This window comes from Cebus imitator, unplaced genomic scaffold (assembly GCF_001604975.1).
Source record: "Cebus imitator isolate Cc_AM_T3 unplaced genomic scaffold, Cebus_imitator-1.0 Scaffold42, whole genome shotgun sequence".
NCBI lineage: Eukaryota > Metazoa > Chordata > Mammalia > Primates > Cebidae > Cebus > Cebus imitator.
In genome coordinates, this window is record NW_016107357.1 from 10676228 (window position 1) to 10692413 (window position 16186).

At 41.4% G+C, this 16186-nt stretch overlaps 1 protein-coding gene across 3 annotated transcripts in view; it reads right to left on the reverse strand.

Annotated features, from left to right (window-relative positions):
* Positions 1–281: 281 nt before the first annotated feature.
* Positions 282–16186, reverse strand: part of ABCB10 (ATP binding cassette subfamily B member 10) — a 40521-nt gene continuing 24616 nt past the window's right edge. Inside the window, exons 7-14 of one of the 3 annotated variants that reach the window (XM_037737777.1) lie at positions 14357–14452; positions 12933–13142; positions 10624–10703; positions 8922–9102; positions 4901–4944; positions 4760–4779; positions 2305–2339; positions 282–1869 (exon numbers count right to left, since the gene is read on the reverse strand). In XM_037737777.1, the coding sequence (XP_037593705.1) occupies positions 2318–2339; positions 4760–4779; positions 4901–4944; positions 8922–9102; positions 10624–10703; positions 12933–13142; positions 14357–14452 (653 nt within the window). In that variant the 3' untranslated portion in view covers positions 282–1869; positions 2305–2317. The remainder of the gene's footprint in view (positions 1870–2304; positions 2340–4759; positions 4780–4900; positions 4945–8921; positions 9103–10623; positions 10704–12932; positions 13143–14356; positions 14453–16186) is intronic. The other 2 variants (XM_037737776.1, XM_017526495.2) reach the window with 2 other exon arrangements.

Below are 16186 nucleotides of genomic sequence, written 5' to 3' on the forward strand. Positions count from 1 at the left end.
ACAGCACAGTTCCTTGTCCCTGGTGGGAGTAGGAGATACTTACTTACTGCACTGAAACAACTAAACAGAATGTTTTTAAGTAGGAAACAAGTGATGACATTAACAAACTTTGATCAGGAGGAATCAATGGGACTTTTCATAACAACATGTGTTTCTATTTGTTTAATGTTAGTCTTTTCTTTATTCCTGAATCTCCACAGCCAAATTCTAGTAAGAAGCTTTATAGGAAGTGACAGACTGCTGCTTTGGTTCCTAGGTCATAAAAAAAAGTGACAAGACACAAAGTTCACTATAAATTTTAATCTATGATATAAAATATTACCTAAAGATATAATTGAACATCATGTATCAGAAAATAAAACATAACAATGAAATGTAATTTTGTAAATACTTCTATGGTACAAGGATTATTTTTCTCAGATTCAACCTTGTAATTATGTTTTGTTTGCTTTCTAAAAAGCACACGTCATAAAGAACATAAGTAGAACTTGTTAAAATGATTGTCACAGGTATACTGTTTACTAATTCAAGGAACACTACATTCATTCATATCAATTTTATTCATTAATAAATTATGAAGAATGAAATATAATATTCCATGTTTTTCATGAAATAGTGGTTTCGTCTTCCAGTCTAATCAGGGAACTAATAAATGCTTATTAGTTCATGGAAATACTTACGTTTTATTTACATTGACATAATTACTTCTTGGAGTCTAGCCCCATCAGTGGAGAAAAAGCACTTTTTCTAAAGGCAACAGCAAATTAACAGTACTGATACAAAATATAGCAAATTCAATGGTTGTCAGCATTGCTTTAGGAATTTTGAGACTAAATAAAATTATAACCATAAATAAAAGGGCTTATTAACAGTTAATGCCTTGATTCCCAAAAGTACTCATACAAACAAGTGAGTTAAAAAAACAGGTTTTTCTGTTTAAAAGATGCAGCTTCTGCCCTTTTAAAAACATGTCAGGCTTTCATGTGCCAGAAAGTTGAAAACTGCACATACTCAAATATAATTCCTATAGGAACACATATTCCTCAACTCTCACACCTTTGAAGACACAGGAGATGGGCAACATAAATGTTCCCTTCTTTCCAGCTGACTTTAACTAGTTAACCAGGTTTGCTTCATGAGATTATCAGAATAAAATAAAGCGTTAAATTTTCATTTTCCATTACTTTACCTAGTAAAATTAGACTTAAAGCAGGTGGAATACCAGAAGAATTACACAGTGATTAGTAAACTGGCCTAAAATGATCAGGCTTTTTATTTGTAATTCCCTTTTAAAAGTTGTCATTTGACAATAACTTCAATCTTTAACAGCAGGGAAAAGAAAATGAGGTGCCATGCTATATTCATTAAAATATTTCACGATAAAGGAAAATACAAAACCTGAAAATAACTTCAGTGCTATAGACATTTAAAAAGTTGCAATTATTAAAACTCTGAATAAAAAGATGTTGAGAACAGGTACATTTCAAAATAATATTTTACATACTTTGGAAAAAATAGGTATTTTTCAAATAACTTGATACATAGTTTACATATTTCATATAGCCTCTCGGGTTTTTTTTCCCTGCATCACTATTTTGTATTAAAGTCTTTCATATTGTTTACCAGTAATTGCTTCTTTATGCTGATATAAAACTTTGTTTGTTCATTAATTTTCTGTATATCCCATTTGGTTTTGAAAGCAGTTCTTCATGTTTTCCATATTCAGTAATTCTTCCTTGGTCAAGAACAGCAACCATATTAGCATTCTTAATGGTGGAGAGACGATGGGCAATAATTAACACTGTTCTTCCATCCATCAGTCGATCTAGAGCTTCTTGAACAAGGTACTCATTTTCAGCATCCAGCGCACTGACACAGGAGCACACACATAAGAAAGCAAAGACATCAGTGCCAGCCATACTCCAGGCTCATGTGCTTCCTGATACACAGCGGCCCTTCCTAAGCTATGAATTTTTACTAAGATCAAAATTTCAGCTGTTTGGGACTCCTTGATCTCCATAAAACTATGCTGTGATATAAGGAGAAAGGCATTCTGCACAGTTGCAGCTTACAGAATGATTAGGATTGAACCATGTCTGAAGTGGACCTAGGACCCTCGATTATGACTCAGTCTGCCCAGTACTTTTCAACTCTCATTATTTATCCAGGCTCCATCACTTTAAAGTAAAGGTGGGGGAAGCATTTTCAGTTGTATCCACTTTGAGGTACAGAATTAAAACGTTTCGGTGAAGAAAGAATTTGGTTTACTATATATAATCACATAAATTATTAAGATATCCTCACCTGGTTGCTTCATCTAGGAGAAGAATTTTGGGATTCTGAAGAAGGAAAAAAAAGATAAAATAATTTTATTGGAAAAACACAAACTCTGAGCAATAAAAAGGAGTAAAATTCTGACACATGCTACAATGTGGATGAACCTTGGAAACTTATGCTAAGTGAAAGAAACCAGACACAAATGATCACACACTGTATGAATTCACTTATATGAAATATAGAAATGCAGAAAGATTAGTGGATACCTGGGGCGGGGTTAAATGTAGGAAATAAGGAAGGGGAGCTGCATGGCTGCTAAAGATTAGAGGGTCCCTGGTGGGAGTGATGAAAATGTTCTAAAATTATGGTGATGGATGCACAACACTGAATACACTAAAAATCAATGAATTGTATTCTTTAACCGGACAAATTATGTAGTATGTGAATTATATCTCAAAGTTGTTACAAAAAAACCCATAAATTACTAAGTGTCTGGTATAAGTACATAAATGAAAGAATTAGAGACTGTTTTAAATGATCAACAGAGTAATCACTAGTACATAAATGAAAGATTAGAGATTCTTTTAAACGACAGAGCAATTTTATCCTGCTGGTTAGGGAGGTGGGACTCTAAAATGAGTAAAGTGGGCAGATGGTGGCTCACGCCTGTAATCCCAGCACTTTGGGAGGCCAAGGCAGGTGAATCACCTGAGGTCAGGAGTTCAAGACCAGCCTAACCAACATGGCAAAACCCCATCTCTAGTGGCGCATGTCTGTAATCCCAGCTACTCAAATGCTAAGGTAGGAGAATAGCTTGAACTGGGAAGTGGTGGTTGCAGTGAGCTGAGATTATACCACTGCGCTCCAATGTGGGCAACAGAGCAAGACTCGTCTCAGAAAATAAATATATACATACATACATATAATGAATAAGGCTAGGTGTGGTGCCTTACACTTGTAATCCCAGCAGTCTAGTCTGGCAGGCTGAGGGGTGAAGACTGCTTGAGCCCAGGAGTTCAAGACTAGCCTGGGCAAAATAGCAAGACCCCATCTCTACCAAAAAAAAATTTTTTTTTAATTAGCTGGGTTTGGTATGGTATGCCCCTATAGTCCTAGCTACCCAAGAGGCTGAGGCAGGAAAATCACTGAAGCCCAGGAGGTCAAGGCTACAGTGAGCCATGATCACACTGCTGCACTCCAGCCTGGGTGACAGAATGAGACCCTGTCATAAATTTAAAAATTAATAATATTAAAAAGAAATAGTTCATAACTTACAAGGTCCTGTTTATAGTTAATTTAGAAATAATAAATAACTTTGGGAAGCCAAGGCCAGGTTCATCACTTGAGGTCAGGAGTTGGAGACCAGCTTGGCCAACATGGTGAAACCCCACCTCTACTACAAATATAAAAATCATCTGGGCGTGGTGGCATGCATCTGTGATTTCAGCTACTTGGGAGGCTGAGGCACAAGAATCTCTTGCAACCTGGGAGGCGGAGGTTGCAGTGAGCCGAGATTGTACTACTGCACTCCAGCCTGGGAGATAGAGTGAGATTCTGTCTCAAAATTAAATTAAAACACATAAGACAAAAAAAAAAAAAAGACTAATATGATGTAGGTAAAACATAAATTCTAGCTTTGCAAATGAAAACATACATCCTCACAAAAAAGTAGCTACTATTCATTCATATATTATTCACAATAGCCCCAAACTGGAAATGACCCAAGCATTCATCAACTGGTGAACAGATCAACAAATCGGGATCCATCCATACTACTCAACAGTAGAAGGGAATAAAATACTGATACAAGCTACAAATTGGAGAAATCTCAAAAACACTCCACCTGTACTAAGTGAATGAAGCTAGATGCCAAAAACCATATATTGTTGGACTCCACTTATCTGAAATGTCCAGAAAAGCAAATCTAAACAGACAAAGTAGATTCATGGCATCCTGGGGCTGGAAACAAGGAAAGACTCCAAGTGGGCACGAGGGATCTTTTTAGGGTGATAGAAATGTTCTGAAACTGGACTTTGTGTGCAACCAACTCTGCAAATTTACTAAACGTCACTGGAAAGTACACTTAAGTGAATTTTATGTATGTAAATTATGCTTCAGTAAAAATCACTTATACACCTGAGGAGAATAGTTGTGTAACAAAGGGAAGACTATCACTTCCTTAAAAATAGAACACCTGCCTTTCGGCTAACATGGCTCTTCCCTCTCCTTTTAGGAGTCTTGTCTAAGTACTTCAAGTCTGTACTATTCACTTTAGCAGCTGATTACAGATTGTACAAATATGCATACTTGTGCTGTATGTTTTGTATTTTGCATTAATAATCACTTTCACTGGCTAGACTGTATGCTTCTTGATGGAGGGGCCATGTGTTAAATTCTTCTACCTCAAACATCCTTAGCACAGTACTGGGCTCATGATACCTAAGAAATACTTGTTAAATTTGGACAATATGCACTAACTTACCTTTCACCAGAACTGTCACCCTCCCCATTCAAGAAAAAAACAAGAAGAAACGGAAGAAGACAAATAGTAAATTACAAATTACAAAGTTCCTAATAAAAATAATCCCTAATTTAAAAAACAGCCAAGTAGCTTCAGACTTACCTTAAGCAGAGCACGGGCAATTGCAATCCGCTGTTTCTGCCCACCTGACAAAGACAATATTTAAAAAAAGACAGCCTTAACAAAAATTCTTAGTAATAGGCTTTTATGACAAGTCACATGGCAATTTGAAGGCAAACTTCTTCCAGTCAGTCATAGCTGAGATAGACCAGAAACCTATTTTAAAATATATTGTCTATCAATCCCACAATTAATAATTATTATAGCTAACATTTATTGAGGACTTCCTATATACCAGGTATTTGATTTTCTTTCTTTCTATTTTTTGTTTGTTTGTTTGTTTGTTTGGAGATGGAGTCTCACTCTGTCGCCCAGGGTAGAGTGCAGTGGCACGATCTCAGCTCACTGCAACCTCTGCTTCCTGGGTTCAAGTGATTCTCCTGCCTCAGCCTCCTGAGTAGCTGGATTACAGGCACCCGACACCATACCTGGCTAATTTTGTATTTTTCTTTTTTAGCAGAGACAGGGTTTCTCCATATTGGTCAGGTTGGTCTCAAACTCCTGACCTTGTGATCCACCTGCCTCAGCCTCCCAAAATGCTGGGATTACAGGCATGAGCCACCATGCTTGGCCTCTTTCTTTTTATTTTTGAGATAGGGTCTCGCTCTGTCACCCATGCTGGAGTGCAGTGGCACGATCATGGCTCATTGCAGCCTCAATCTCCTGGGCTCAAGTGATCCTTTGACCTCAGCCTCCCAAGTAGCTGGGACTATAGGTGTGCACCACCACATCTGGCTAATTTTTGGTAGAGGTGGGTTTTTGCTATGTTTCCCAGGCTGCTCTCAAGCTCCTGGGCTCAAGCAATCCACCTACCTCAGCCTCCTAAAGTGCTGGGATTATAGGCGGGAGCCACAGTGCCCATCCGATACCAGGCATCTTCTATTTGCATTGCATGTATTATCTCATTTAATGTTTTTATTTTAAATAATTTCAAACAAGGGTCTTGCTCTCTCGCCCAAATGGAGTACAGTGGCATGAACACAGCTTATTGCAGCTTCAGCCTCCTGGGCTCAAGAGATCCTCCCACCTCAGCCTCCTGAGTAGCTGGGATCACAGGCACACACCACCACACCTGGCTAATTTTTAAAACTTTTTGTAGAGACGGTCTTGCTGTGTTGCCCAGGCTGGCGTCAAACTCCTGGAGTCAAGAGATCCTCCTGCCTTGGTCTCCCAAAGGCCTGAGATTACAGGTGTGAGCCACTGTGCTTGGCTAATCTTTTTTAAAAATCCTATGAGATAGACCCTATAATTATTCCCATTTTACAGATGATAAACTGAAATATAAAGTAACATGTCCAAGATCTTATAATTGGTAAGTAGTGGAACTGAGATCTGAACCTACACAGTGCAAGGGGTATGCACTTAAAAGCATATAAAGAGCTATGCTGTTCATCACTACACATACTTCCTCCCTAACAGAATATCCAGTGTAGCAAGGAAACCAGAGACTCAAGATATTTGGAGGTTTCCAAAGAACCCTTGAAATGTCTGGAAGCAAAAGACATCAATGGTGCTGAGGCTGAGAATTCTAATTTTGCCACATTAGAGCAATTTTTTTCCTTTTTTTTTTTTTTTTTCTGAGACAGTCTTGCTCTCTGTCTTCCAGGATGGAGTGCAGTAGTGCAGTGCAATCATGGCTCACTGCAAGCTCTCACTCCTGGGCTCCAGTGATTCTCCCACCTAAGCCTCCCCAGTACCTGGGACTACAACATGTGCCACCATGCCTGGCTAACCTAGCACTTATTCTTTATGGTGTTCTTTTTTTCCCTCCTCTTAGAGGAACGAATAGTAACGTGTGTATGACACTGAAAGTTACAGTAAGCCACTCTAATCCTCCCCGTCTTTTAAAGCTCAAATTCTACTAAAAGTGAAGAAACAGACTGGAGGTAAGGCAGGATGGAGTGGAGTCAGCAGGAAATCTGTGTTGATTCCCTCCTCATCTTTGTCTTACCCCACCCTCCCTCCTTTCCTCCAGGACGCTACTCCTAAGTCACACTTGAAAAGTCTCAGAATGCTCACTCCTCCCAACTTACGTTGTTTATAAAACCCAATTCCATTTTGGGGGATAAAAAATATTCCTTTTTGGTTGATTTTACTGGCTGAACATACTTATCAACAGTAGTTGCTGGACATCATTTTATTTCATGTAAGAGAGGTTCATCCTCTACAGTTGAGGTGTGTGGTGCTGCTAAATGCTGCTCTCAAACAGGAAACCAGTGCACACAAGGGCAGTGAGGAAAACCCTCTCCTTCTGAGCCTCTGATTGGTGGGGATGTCTGAATGCCCTGAGGTAGGTCTTTAGAGCAGCCAGCTGATAGCATAGTCCCCTCTGAGGCACTTGTGGTGCCAATGAGTACGCTGGGAATCTATTGCTAGGAGTTCTGTCTTCCAGAAAGCAAGAGCAGACTGGAACCTCTGGTTACTTTGCTAAGAAACAGAGCTGGAGAATCCTACTAGAGGGAAGGATATGCAGAATCTGTTTCAAGGGAGGTGACGTGCTCTCGGGACAAACCTCACACTTCAATTTTCAAAAATTTCATCACAAGAAGTTTAAACTGGTTTTCTGCCCCATTTCTCAGATATGTTTCAGAGATGGAGTAGCAGTTCACTTTTACACAGCAGTCAGGAATTCTACTCCTGGAACATCTCAAATCTATCAAAGACACCTTTTCATCTACTGCATATATATGTATATATTATACAATAAGCTTAAAACTCTTATATTTTCTGTGGTTTAACTTCAAATGAAAAGTTTAGCATTGGAAAAGACTGTTGTTTTAGTCCAATCTGCCAGCCTTCACTCTGACAAAGAGGTACCCACTCACTGTTCAAGCAGAGGCAAGGATTTTTTTTTTTAATGTTCAACATAAGCTGTTTCAGATTTTTTTTTTTTTAAACAGGGCCTCACTCACTCTGTCACTAAGGCTAGAGTGCAGTGGTGCAATCTCAGCTCACTGCAACCTCTGCCCCGCTGGGCTCAAGCAGTCCTCCTACCTCAGCCTCCCAAATAGCTGGAACCATAGGCACATACCACCACACCCAGCTATTTTTTTGTACTTTTGGTTGGGGGGGGGTCTCGCCATATTGCCCAGGCTAGTCTCAAACTACTGAGCTCAAGCAAGCCAACTGCCTTGGCCTCCCAGAGTGCTGGGATTACAGGCGTGAGCCACCATGTCCAGCTGGGAGCTTGTTACCTTGCAAGGAAACATTTCAGTATTTGTATTGAAAAAAAAAAAGCTCAAAATTTATTTCTCTTTAATTCTACTCATTGGTTCCATTTCTGCACTTTAAAGAAATAGAAAAGAAGTCTTCTCTCCCTCGTGAAAATACCGTACCCATAATGTGATCCAGAATGATAGGTGTGGTCTGACATCAGAGGAAACCACTTACTTTGCCTCACAGCTGTGAGTCCATTCAGCAAATTATGGCTTACAGGCCAGACCTGAACCATGACTTGTTTTTACATGGCCCTCAAGCTAAGAATGTGTTTTACATTTTTAGAGTTGTTTTAAAAAGACACACAAAGAAAAATATGTGACAGTGATCATATGTGACCCATAAAACTCACAGTATTTACTCTCTGGCTGTTTACAGAAAAGTTTGCCAACCCCTGGGCTAGTATGTAGGGAGTGAAGAACTCTTTCAATTTCAGCTTTGTTCCTGATGCACATTCCCTGACTCCCTGGGCAAATCATCCTGCCACTTACCTTATTTTCTTTAATTTTTGAGGGTCTCAGTTTGCAAAGCACACTTTTTTTTTTTTTTCAGATGAGAAAAAGCTTGCTGCGACTGAGTACTACTCAGAATTTTTGGAACACATTTGAGATAGAAAGTGAAAAATACTGGGTGGTTTTCTACATATAAGAGGTTTCAGCAAGTAGTAAGGCTAATTTCAACAACTCTAAAGATGAAAGCCTAATTAGAAAACAATACTGCAACATGGAAATGTGTAAAAAGTTCTTTGAATATAGAGTTTTTGCTAAAAGCAGTAAAAAAAATGCACCTGAAAGGAGAACACCCTTTTCTCCAACCACAGTGTTGAACCCTTGGGGGAAGTTCCGGATGAAGGCCACTGCATTGGCCACTTCAGCCACTCTCTGGACTTGCTCATCAGTCACAGAAGAAGGGTTGTCAGCGCCATAAGCAATGTTCTCAGCAATAGAGCCAGAAAACAAAATGGGTTCCTACAAATTGGAAATAAAACATATCACAAATTTCAAAACAGACTTCCAACGTGTCTAGTAAATTCAGTTACATCCAAGAAACTATTAAGCTGCTACCCAAGAATATAGACTATTTTCTTGGTTTCTTCCTCATTCTCCATAAATTCACCTAGAAGTTTTTTTTTTTTAATTTATGGTTTGTCATACACAGGATTGATTTTATCGCCTGTAGTTCTCACCATGCTGCAGACAATGAGACCTCACGGCAGGTGCCCGCAAGGCACCTGGCACATGGTAGGAACTTCATAAATGTCAGTCCCCTATCTTAGGAATCAGGAGGCACTGGGAGACCCCAAATCCAATTGCACTTTCTCAGCTGCCTGGCTTCCACTCAGGAAAAAGAGGGGAATCCATCTCTATCCATTACTTTTGGAAATACATGCAAACCAGGTAGGAATAAAAAATTCTTGACAGAACCCTATGGAGTAGTCCTAAAAAGCAAGCAAACTTCCAGGCTGTTTTCTCCATCCCTAATAAAATACACCACTGATGTCCCTACACTCCTGAGCACCCATCACTGTCCACCTGCCCTTACCCAAGTGGAGAGGGGAGAAGGTGAGCTAACTAGAAAGAGCGGTTCAGAAATGGGGGGAGGCTTAGGTTTGTATGCTGTGTACACAGCCTGGTAATAAAAATTAGAACAGTTGCAGCAACATTTCCCTGCCCCAAAGGGTCTTCTGAAAATGGCCTTATCAAAGTGACCACATTACATTAACACTCTGCTTTGAAATCTGCAACTTCTTTGCAAGGGGGACTCTGGCTCTTGCCATAGTCTTTGCTTACTTGTCCCTGAAACCCATTAAGCAGAATAGTAGACTATGGCTGGTGATGAAAATCGGAAGTGGGGAAGAATCAGTAAAAGCTAAAAAAGAGTCAATAAAAACTTTTATCATTTCCTCCCCATCCTCTAGACTATTTAGTAACGGCAGTCTCCAGCTTTCAATAAAAAGTCAAGGCTTCACCTTGCTCTATTATATAGGGTTTTCAGGAAACAGCACTACTTGCAAACCTTAACAACCTGCCATGTGAGATGAACTTAATACATCCAGAAGACTTCCATTCCTTCTCACTTGAGAAGTTCGAGACAAAAAAATGGAAATGACAAAAGTAATTTTATTTATTGATTGACTGATTGATTGACTGAGGTGGGATCTTGCTCTATTGCCTAGGCTGGAGTACAATGGTACAATCTCGGCTCACTGCAGCCTGCAGCCTCGGCCTCCCAGGTTCAAGCAATTCTCCTACCTCAGCCTCCCGAGTAGCTGGGATTACAGGTCAACCACCACACCTGGCTAATTTTTGTATTTCTAGTAGAGATGGTGTTTTACCATGTTGGCCAGGCTAGTCTCGAACTCCTGACCTCAGGTGATCCACCCTCCTCTGCCTCCCAAAGTGCTGGGATTACAGGTATGAGCCACTGTGCCCGGCGACAAAAGTAATTTTAAAAGAAAGTGAAATAGAAATGGAAGCCTCTCTTCTTACCTGACTCACTGTCCCAATCTTGGATCTCAGCCACACTGGGTTTAGCTGACGGATGTCATGGCCATCAAGACTGATAGTTCCTTGTGGAGAGGAAAAGAAAGAGTCACTGAGTGTGATGAGGCTGATGACCAACACAGAAAGGATCCAGTGGGAAAATTCCAGACTCTATTTCTCAAAGATAAAAAATGTACTGAAAATCTCCAAATGGACTCTAAAACCAAACATCTTTCATGAAATTTCAGAGCTAAAAGGGAGTTTCTGGATTCTCCAAGTTACCATCTCCCAATAGTGGCTGGATGACTATCTCACCTAGTCCATCTGTCCAGCTTGCCTTCCTGCACCCCAGAGGTTGTAGGGAGTTTCCCCAAAACTCCATAGAGTGACTTAGGATTCCACCGATAAGATGCCCTTGTGCAAAGCTTTGATTCAGAAGGGAGGAGCAAGCCATGAGGTATCCACTTGCTGGCACGAATATTGGCAGAGGTGGCACAGTTCTGAAGCTGGCATTCATGACGGCAACTGCCTAAATTTCCAGCTGACCATGCCAGGGTCAGCAGCTTCCTTGAAGGCCTGGTTCTAGGATAGAATTCTGGGAATTGTCCTGGAAGTACAATCTAGAATCTATTTTATCATCCCTGCCAGTGATTTTTGAGTTCTTTTATTACTCCTTTAAATATCCCTTTCTGTAGAAGCTTAGATGGTGAGGAATCTGTTGTCTGCAATTAGAATCTGGTAGATAGTATGGCAGAGCTTTTAAATAATCAGATGCTATCTCTATGACTTTCACTAACAGAATCCTACACACTGAGGGTGATCAACAATACTTGGTGATGATGATAACAGTGACAGCATAAGAAATGCCCTTTCTTCTCGGTTAGTGTTGTGGAATTATAGAAGCCAGCTAGAAACTTTCATAAACTGGCAAAAACTTGAGGTCTTTGACTAAAAAGCACAAAGCTCTCTGTAGACTACACATGGCAGACATTTAACTGCAGTGTGCTTTGTCCTGGACTTATTCATTGTGATGAAGAAACTAGAGACTCAGTATTTTTACTTGACTTACAGCAACCTAACTAGGATTGTTTTTTGTCTTTTTGTGGAGAATGAGGTCTCACTATATTGCCCAGGCAGGTCTCAAACGCCTGGGCTCAAGCTATCCTCCCACCTCTGCCTCCCTAAGAGCTGGATTACAAGCATAAGCTACTGTGCCCAGCTAACTAGGATGTTTTTAAACTCTGAATTGTATAGCAAGTCAATGATGAATCAAGAAAGTGATTCCAGAGGCAAACAGTGTAGTAAGCCCCATTTTAACATAGGTGGTGATTCTGTGGGTCAGGATTTGCGAGTCCATTTATCTGACATGTAACCAGCTCTCACATTGTTTTAACCAAAAAGCATAAGCACAAAGACACAAAACATTCTTTTCATTTTAAACATTTTTAATTTTTTTTAAATAAATAGAGACAGGGTCTCACTATGTTACCCAAACTGGTCTCCAACTTGTGGCCTCAAGTGATCCTCCCACCTCAGCCTCCCAAAGTGTTTGAATTACATGTGTGGGGCTCCATATCTGGTCAAAATATTCTTTTTAAATTCATGATTTGATTTTTACTAAGAGTCGTTTGCTTGCTGACACTGTTGTCTACTCCAGGGAAGATATAAAGAAGTAAAATCATGTGTTCTTTGCTCTTAAAGATGTTATAATCTAAAAATAAAACAAAAACTAGAATGAGAAAAACCATCCATTAAGAAAATCCCTACTAGCTCAAAATAGTTTCAATGGAACAGTAACATAGAAGTGAATCACTGATTGCCAAGTTAACTGTGTGCACAATAACCACTCAGCGGGTCACAGGCAGAGGCAGAGGTTCTCCAGGAGCTCCCCATCACACCTGTGCCCAGCATGCCCGCTGGCACACGGTGGTTCTCCAGGGTGCTCCTGGCGTGTAGGGATGTCCAGCAGCACTCAGGCACCTTCTCCTGGCCACTGAGCACAGCCTCATCCACCTGCTCCCAGTGGAGGGCATGTCCAGAAGAGATACCCACATGGGAGATGAGGAGGTAGAATTGGGGAAGTCACTCTGCGGTTGAAGAGATAGGACACATCATATACAAAATGCTCTAAAGGCCTCTGTATGAGCTGTCATGCCCCTGCAAATGACACCTTCTGTTTGAGGGATTTCTTTCTACTGGCACTTAGAACTCTCACAGAAGAAGGTATTTGCATGGTTTGAGCATCTCCCAGGGACACAAAGTGGGAGCAGAGCTTAGGAGAGTCCCCTGGTGCTACAGTGTGGTGAACCACTTACCAGAAACAGGATCATACAACCTCAGCAGGAGCGAAAGCACTGTTGATTTGCCAGAACCACTTGGGCCAACCAGTGCCGTGACAGATCCTGACGGAATGGAAAGGCTGAAATCCTGAAATATGGGCACATCTGGGCGAGCTGGATAGGTAAAATGCACGTTCTTAAACTCCAAAGCACCCTGGAAGCTTTTTTCATTTAAGATGACCCCCTCTGAAACATAAAATGGAATATTAATTACTCAAAGCAAAAAAGTAAACTCACAGCTGAACTCGGTTCTCCTACTTATCTGGCAATGGACGGTGACTCCACCACAGCTAACCCTGGCATATGAGCTCTTAAAGGGTAAGTCAGAAGCAGACCAAGGCTAGACGCTTACTGTGTGCCAACTCCGCACCTACTATGTCCAAAGTACTATACATAGACAGTCTTATTTGATCCTTACAACCCTGAGAGGTAGAAATTATGATTCCGATTTTGCTGATGAGGAAACTGAAGACCACAGACAACAACCTGCTTAAGCTAACAAGTAGTGGTGTTAAGATCCACCCTTGGAGCAGTCTGGTTTCAAAGCCAATAGCCTTCTCCCTGTGGCACTGCCTGTGTGTAGCTCCAGTTTATCTTGCCTAACAGGAATAAATATTTTGAAAGAGTTATGATGAATAGGAAGCACTGCAAAACAGCCACAGAGCTGGATGGGGTCAGAGGTTTGTTCTGCCCTGGCATTCATCTTCTCTGATTTGGGAGACACCACTCAGCCTCTCTCAGTTGGGCCTATTTCCCAGGCCTAACACATCTGGAGAATATTGGGCTTTCACTTAGGGACCTGGGGCTACCCAACAATGTCCTTGGAGTCAGTAAGCAGTTGGGAGTGGTTACTACTCATAGCCACTTCTCCTGAGTCCTGGCTAGTTGGTCTAGGCCCTACAGCTCCAGGGAAGTCATTGATAAGGAAGGTGATGGCTCCAGCCAATGAGTACCAGCCTCCCCTACCCCACCCAAAAATGCCAAGAAACTTAGATACTTAAAAACTTCCATATGTCTGATTCCTCCTCCCTTCTTCCCACCACAGAGATGTCAGAATCACTAGGGAAGATCAATTTGGTAGACTAGCTGGAACCCTTCCTAGTCACAGCCCTGGGCCACAGTGGCTTCCATCCTGCCCAGGTGCAGGGAGGGGAACAGTGGGCAGCACACTATGTGATCAGCCCATGCATCCAGGGGCATCCTGGCCCACAACAGTGCCCCAGCAGCTGTCCCACCAGCTCTCTTAGAAAACCTGACCACCCCCACCCGGCCCGCCATGCAGCAGGAGCCACATCCTTATTGCGGCTCATCCCTCATTCCCTCACAGGGAGGGAAGAGCTCATCTCATTGTTCAAAGCCACATCTGTTTAATCCTAGCAAAGAAAGGTTTTCAGACCCACCGTTAAAAGGCAGCTTGGGCTCTCTCTCCAGGAGCTCCCAGAGTCGCGCCCCGGCGCCCAGTCCTTTCATCAGCTCCGAGTAGAAAGAGCTCAGACCTGAGGATGAGAAACAGAATCCATACACATTTCCATCACTGGCCACCTCTCCTCTGAGAGTAGTGACAATGATTGCTTTTAACATAGAATCTGTTATTAATACTTTCAAAAAATAACCTGAGGCAGCTTCCTGGAAACTGATATTAAGAATTCCCTTGCCTCACGCTCTAGTTTTCCTTTGGCTTCCTCCACCAGTTTCATTGATTTCGTTCTTTCTTTTTATTGAGATGGAGTCTCATTCTGTCACCCAGGCTGCAATGCAGTAGCATGATCTCGGCTCACTGCAACCTCCACCTCCCTGGTTTAAGTGATTCTCCTGCCTCAGCCTCCTGAGTAGCTAGGATTACAGGTACACACCACTATGTCTGGCTAATTTTTTTGTTTTTAGTAGAGATGGGGTTTCACCATGTTGGCCAGGCTGCTCTTGAACTCCTGACTTTAGGTGGGCCACCAGCCTCGGCCTCCCAAAGTGTGAGATTACAGGCATGAGCAACTGTACCCAGCCAAATTTCACTGATTTCTAATAAGGATTTAATGTTTGATCAAGGATTAAAAAACACATAGTCATATTCATTAACCACTGGATTAAAATCATAATGCTGCAGAGTAAGTCTACCTAGTTAAAAGCATAGCAATTTAAATGAAATGTAACCCTACCTGATAATTTTAAAAAATATAAAATACTTCAAGTTGATTTTATTTATTTTATTTTATTTTATTTTATTTTTTATTTATTTATTTTTTTTTTGAGACGGAGTTTCGCTCTTGTTACCCAGGCTGGAGTGCAATGGCGCGATCTCGGCTCACCGCAACCTCCGCCTCCTGGGTTCAGGCAATTCTCCTGCCTCAGCCTCCTGAGTAGCTGGGATTACAGGCACGCGCCACCATGCCCAGCTAATTTTTTGTATTTTAGTAGAGACGGGGTTTCACCGTGTTGACCAGGATGGTCTCGATCTCTTGACCTCGTGATCCACCCGCCTCGGCCTCCCAAAGTGCTGGGATTACAGGCTTGAGCCACCGCGCCCGGCTCAAGTTGATTTTAAAGACAAATCCCCAAAATAATACCTAACCTCAGGCACTCAGTAAATACAACTTTGATAAACTACTCACATTCTCCCATATACTTTAAGTAATCTCTAGATTACTTATAACACCCAATACAATGTAATGCTATGTTTAAAAAAAAAAAAAAAAAAATGAGGCCAGGCACAGTGGTTCATGGCTGTAATCTCAACACTTTGGGAGGCCAAGCTAGAAGGATTGCTAGAGCCCAGAAGTTCAACACCAGCCTGGGCAACACAGAGAGAACCTTGTTTCTACAAAAAAATAATTCATTCAGTCTCCACAGAGATGTCAAAAATTGCCAATGCTGGCCAGGAGCAATGGCTCACACATGTAATCCCAAGCATTTTGGGAGGCCAAGGTAGAAGGATCACTTGAGGCCAAGAGTTCAAGACCAGCCTGTCCAACATGGTGAAACCCTGTCTGTACTATTAAAAAATATATATATATATATATACACACACACACACACACACACAAAATTAGGCCAATCACGGCTGTAATCCCAGCACTTTGGGAGGCTGAGGCAGGCGGATCACCTGAGGTCAGGAGTTCAGGAGTTCAAGACCAGCCTGGCCAACATGGTGAAACCCCATCTCCACTAAAAATACAAAAAATTAGCTGGATTCGGTGGTATATGCCTATAGTCCCAGCTACTCAGGAAGCTGAGGC